The following is a 6,000-nucleotide window of genomic DNA, read 5'->3' on the forward strand; positions in this document are numbered from 1 at the left end:
CTTCATAAACATGAGTCCAAGTCTCGTAAACCAATCCTTAACTCCATTAATTACCCGTGCAAATAAAATAATTCACTGGAAAGTTGCAATTATCTTCCCAAGAAAAGTGTATTCTAAACATGCGAGAAGAGAAAGCACGGTAATTAGGAAAGAAGAGGACCCACGTTCTGCCATCGGCGCAGTGACTTTTAAGCGGATGATCTTTTCAATAGATGCCAAATCGATAGCTGTCACAGAGAAAACTACAGGTATTCTTTATGGAGTAAATGGAACACCTGTTCATAACCTTGTATTCTTAAAGCTTCTTTAATAGTTCCCTTAGTACACCTTCATTTTAACACAAGTTTTATTGAAATTAATTCATGGAATTTGAAATTATGTTGTCCAAATTGAAACAAATATCTCAATCTAATAGATTTAAAATGATATTCAAAATCTTTATACCAGTAGTTTCGGAGGGGGGGGGGGTCTATGAGGACAAAATTGTTCTCTCACATCAGTAACATGCATGGTGTGAATTTGTGCGGAGGCTATTAGGCTTGTTGACATTACATTTAACGTCATATTAAAACTTCAAACCCTCTGAGGGAGGGAGAAAAAAAAATTAGTACTGGTATTTATTCATTTGCAAGAAATATTATTTAAAGTATTTGTGAATCATGTAGGCTTATTGTGTTATGGTTTTTTTCAGTAAATCTGTCAGTTTAAATGATAGACTCATCCCAAATACACTTTATACAGGGCCTCAATGTTGTCTATTTCTTTGGAATGCACTTATTGACAACTGTCTGATACCTGTAATTGTTTTTATGATCAGTATATCACTTAAAGTGTCTTAAATGGCTTGAAAATAATTTAATAACTAATTACAAAACATCGGTGGTCATTTACCAGACAGAATCCTATTGTGTCTTCGACAAAATCCATCAGTGTCTAAGACAAATTTCTATAGTGTCTAAGACAAACTCCTACAGTCTAAGACAAACTATAAGTCTGCGATAAAATCCTACAGTGTCTAAGACAAAACCCTTAGTGTCTAAGAAAAAAATCGTACATTATCTAAGACTAAATTCTACGAAGTCTAAAATGAAATCCTACAAATCCAAGACAAAATTCTACAGTGTCTAAGACAAAAACTTAGTGTCTTATTCAAATCACTACAGCCTATGCCAAAACAATACAATGTCCAGGAAAAATCTGTGGAGAAAACGATGATAAGCATTTATGCCTACTGTTCGATCCAATTAATGCTTAATGAATAAGATATTTTTAAAACAATAAAACAAAAAAAATCCTACAGTTTCTAGAACAAAATCCTACTGTGTTAAAGTCAAAATCCTTTAGTGTCTTCGATAAAATCTTGCAGTGTCTCAGTCAAACTCGTACAATATTCAAGATAAAATCCTAGATAAAAACCTAGGACAAAATCCTACAGTGTGACCGTGTCTAAGACAAACTCCTACAATCTAAGACAAACTCTTATAGTGTCACATAGTCTAAAAAAAATCCTATGTATAGTGTCCAAAATAAAATTCTACAGTGTCTAAGACAAGCTCCTACAGTGTCTAAGACAAGCTCCTAAAGTGTCTAAGACAAAATCCTACAATGTCTCAGACAAAATTCTACTGGGTTTAAGACTAATCCTACAGTGTCTACTACAAAATTCCATAGTTTAAGTCAAAATTCTAAAATGTCAGTTACAGAGATATAAGTTTCCAGTGTCAATAGTCATGAGCTGCAGACTCCTAGTTCAAAATCAAGTCAAAAGTTTTTTACGGCACTAATTTCAATATCAATCTAAATATCACTGACCTAAGTAAAAGCTACATTGTCGACAGTTAAAACCAGCAGAATCCACGGAATCAACATTCTATGCTAAAGTGTCCTTAGTCAAACCTACTGATGTCTCCACTCAATTAAAACCTACCGTCAACAGTTTATATGTCATTATTTAAAAGCTATGATTTCCACCGTCCCCCCCCCCCCCAACTCTGATCGGAAGTGTTAACAGTCAAAACCCTAGGGTTCACATTTAAAATCAATCTACATAACTAATTGACTATCCAATTTAAAACATACTGAAATTCATAGTCAAAATACAGTATTTACCATGGGCAATTGAAGTTAGTTTAAATATTGGGTATGTGCATGTAAAAAAAAAAAAAAGAAACCTTCCCTTTTTTATACAGTCACATACTCAATATCTATATTAACTTCCAGTGCCCGTGGTATTTACAATGTCTTTGTAAGATTTATATAATCAGTGGTGTATGTATTTGTTAAACCTGAACTTGTTTAAAATTTAGAAGGTTGTGAAACGATTATAATTGTTACAGTCCAAACGCATTTATTTACTTTAATTTAGAGATGAAAAGTTTAAATCAGAAAACCAAAAATTATGCAATGCATCAATGTAATGTTTTATCGGTTATTATACAAGTCACCTGACCTTCAGTAATGTTAAAACGTTTCCAACTACAATGTCATTAGAAGAGCTTTAATCCTCCTTTGGAGACGCAAATTTAACTTTGCAGTTTAAAAAAAATCACCTCGTATTGCCATTTACCAAAAAATAAGATCAATATTGGAAACAGTATTGTCGTAAACCCAAGATATGTATATTTCCTATGAGTGTTTGCAGACTAAAAAGTAACGATGCATTTCTGAAGCATAATGTGTATGAAAAAAAGTTTCCCTTCCAATTATGTTTAGTCATGACCCTGAAGCTAGATATTTATGTTCTCTTTGATCGTATTGCTAACCATGTTAAGACCCCTTGCAGGAAATAATCACATCTAAGGGATCTTGATTTTTATTTTATATAAGACTGATGTTTTCAAATCAGAATACAGTCGCAGAAGAATTTCATAGCATAAATCGATCCTATCAAAGATCTAAATTCATTTATAATCATCAATTTAGTTTGATTGTTTTTATTTTTATTGACTTAATTTGAAATTACATTTGTGAATATGCCATAGGATTTCCTGTGAAAATTCATAGCATTTGAATGAGCGTGCTATGAAGAGGACTTTTCAATCGAGAGGACGATTGACCATTATGTCCAGTTGATGATCCGGCTGATTAAATCTTTTAACACAAAGGACAAGAATGATAAATTAAGAAATCACTTTTAAATTCATTCCTCACATTCTGTCAGAGAATTGTAAACTTATACCTCCATGTTCCACTGAGCTTTTGTTGTTATGAGTGCTGTAATCTGACTTAAATGTGCTGTCTAGAAATGGCGAATTTTTCAACTGTATACTGTTCCAAAATATGCATGCACGATACTGATGACAAGCAATATGCTCGTTACATGAGGGACATAATTATTCTCAAATTCCTTCAGTACTAAAATGGGACTAAACAATTTCCTGTCAGCGGTAGATGATTATTACGATAAATAATAAATTAAGTCGCATAAGATTTATGGATTGTTAATAACCACCATATAACACTTTCGCTCTTCAACACTAATCATATAGCAAGAGGAACCAATTTGGCTACTGCAGAGCTTGGTTTGTTAACATTTGTTAGAAGGGGATGCCGCGAGCAGGATCATAGTAAAACAGCAGAAAAATGTTCTAACGAAGCTTATTACGACAAAAAGTATTATAGTAATGCTGGAAAGTCGAAAATCCGGAGGGATATTTCTAGCCAAATTCCAACAGGAGAGACAAACGTGTCGGAGAAATTACAATTTGCCGGACTAAAAAGGCACATCTAGGCTCCAATTTCCTTCCCTGTTAGGTATACGGCGATTGCTGTCCATTGATTTACGTCTAGAAATATTATTTGTGACCCAATCTGGTCTGTGTTCTTCAGCCGTAGCAATCTTCAGTAATCTTTGTGAGATGAAGGCCTAGAGACAATTACCTCCTGACAATGATACATACGGCCAGTTCTGATTTAATCCGACGCAAAAAAAAGTCCTTTCTTACTAAAGAGGTTATTTATATGATGCATGTATTTTGTTCCGAAGTCATTTTGACGTATGATAACGATGCTATTATGTCTTATATCAAGACATTGATTACGTAATCTACGAGGGCTATATTAAATGCATAAACAAAATTAACTTTACAGAATGATTATTCCTAAAAATATTTCATCGATCAAACATTATGTAAATATGTTCATAGCATAAACTAAAGTTTACATTAAATGTTTGCTCACAAAAAAAGTTATCCAAAAGTATTTTCATCAACCTGGCATGTATAACGATTTTAATAGCACAGATGGGGAATTATCTCCCTGATAATAGATAGCCACTGTTCAACAGACTGAACATAGTTAGATTTGATATACTCACCGTATGTTATTCTGTAAATTAATAGAGTAAATATCCAGTAAAACATCGTCCCTTCTGTTGGAAGTCCTATCAGTCAAAGCATCATTGTAATCCTTTAATAATATTTAGAAACTTGGTCTTGTTACAGCGTTCTTGCGGTAATGGACATCCTATATTTAGAAAGTTTGGCACAAATCAGAAAGAAAAATCAAAAAAGTACATAAATGTTCTAAACTGCTTCTAAAAGTATCTTTGTAAAAGTGTACAAACAAATCAACGAATAGAAATAAGTTAGAGAATGTTGAGATTTTGTAAGGGTGTTTGTCAATCATGTTGCAGTGGGTTTCCGCGTGCAGTAGGCGGAGCTTCGACGGCTAATCTCCAATCGATGACGGCCAAAGAGCACTTTCACTTTCCTTATGGCAATCTCGGGCAACTTCAAAGACACTGTCCCAGGATGCATTCAAATCGTGATAATAACGTTATTTAAAGTAATTATTGGATTTATATTGGCTTTATGATGGAGGATTCGTCAGTATCACTTGCCGACAGACCCCTCATGGAACAATGGACATCATCTTCGGACAAGTTGTTTGCAAAGAAATCATAGACACGAGAATGTTATCATAACTGTTTTATGCCCTAACTTGGTTTTGTTATTTTAGCTCTTTATTTTTAAATTCCAAACATTTTCCCCATGAGAAAAAAATCCCAAACAAAATAAATATAATAAATATAATAAAACAAAGAATATTTTTTAATTGAATATAAAGAAATTGATTATAGTTTCTGATTTGGCCGAAAGCAAAATATTTGGGACCATGGACACAAGAGATCTGTTTGTTTTATGCATTATACAAGTCCCAGATAATCGATTGTTAACTTCACACCAGTAATTATACATTATAGAAATATATGATTAGCTGAAATATCAAAGACGCCAACAGCATTCTATTGATTCACTAAAATTCATAAAAATTATTTTCATTTCCTTTTGTTGATGGGTATAAGTGATCATATCGATCCTGTGCTAAGTGTTTGGGTGAGTCCCGCCATTTATTGTACAAATACATTGTCCTATAGGGTAACTCAAAGAGATCTATCGAATGCATTTTCCAAAATGAAAGCCAAGTTGTAAACAAAATTGTGCTGAATTAAGATTTACCTCTGTGCCATTGAATACTTAATATTTTAAGAGTTAAAATCCTTAATGTTGAAAAAAGTAAACGAAGTAACCGCCATCTTGAATTATTGATGATTTTTTTACTTGAACATCTGACAGTACCTGTTACCATTGTCTTTGAATGTTTTTCTTACCCGAGGTCTTTATTCTGAAACATAAAGAACCGGAACTGGTATATCACAGTTAATTTTTCATCGTAACCAACATTTCTCCACGTCAGCAAGGATCCGGTTAAGCCCTTAATGAAGAGGCAATTTTAATTTTAATAGAAGTAAACCCCAGTTGACCAGAGGTGCTTGTGCTAAAGGTTGTCATTGACATTTTTGGTTTAGCTGACCTTATCAAAGGGAGTGGGTCTTTATTTGAAAGAGCGTTGCTTCAAAATATCAAGTCGTCTATAAAGAAAATTAATAGAACATTTCTGGAAATTTAATTCTGTTCACTTCTACGGACATTTGTTTGAAAAATTATTCTCTTGTCTTAGGAAAATTTTACTCTGTGAGTATTCGCCAAAAAGAGCTAG

The 6,000-nt window shown here is 33.2% G+C and overlaps 1 protein-coding gene across 1 annotated transcript in view; it reads right to left on the reverse strand.

Moving 5' to 3' along the window:
- The window catches only part of LOC133181961 (limbic system-associated membrane protein-like), a 29,380-nt gene extending 24,883 nt beyond the window's left edge, over positions 1 to 4,497 (reverse strand). Inside the window, exon 1 of the mRNA XM_061316622.1 lies at positions 4,316 to 4,497. Coding sequence (XP_061172606.1) covers positions 4,316 to 4,361 — 46 coding nt within the window. The 5' untranslated portion in view covers positions 4,362 to 4,497. The remainder of the gene's footprint in view (positions 1 to 4,315) is intronic.
- Positions 4,498 to 6,000: the final 1,503 nt, after the last annotated feature.

The sequence above is a fragment of the Saccostrea echinata genome, unplaced genomic scaffold, assembly GCF_033153115.1.
Source record: "Saccostrea echinata isolate AGI-Se365-2 ecotype Australia unplaced genomic scaffold, CSIRO_AGI_Sech_v1 ptg000009l, whole genome shotgun sequence".
Classification (NCBI taxonomy): domain Eukaryota; kingdom Metazoa; phylum Mollusca; class Bivalvia; order Ostreida; family Ostreidae; genus Saccostrea; species Saccostrea echinata.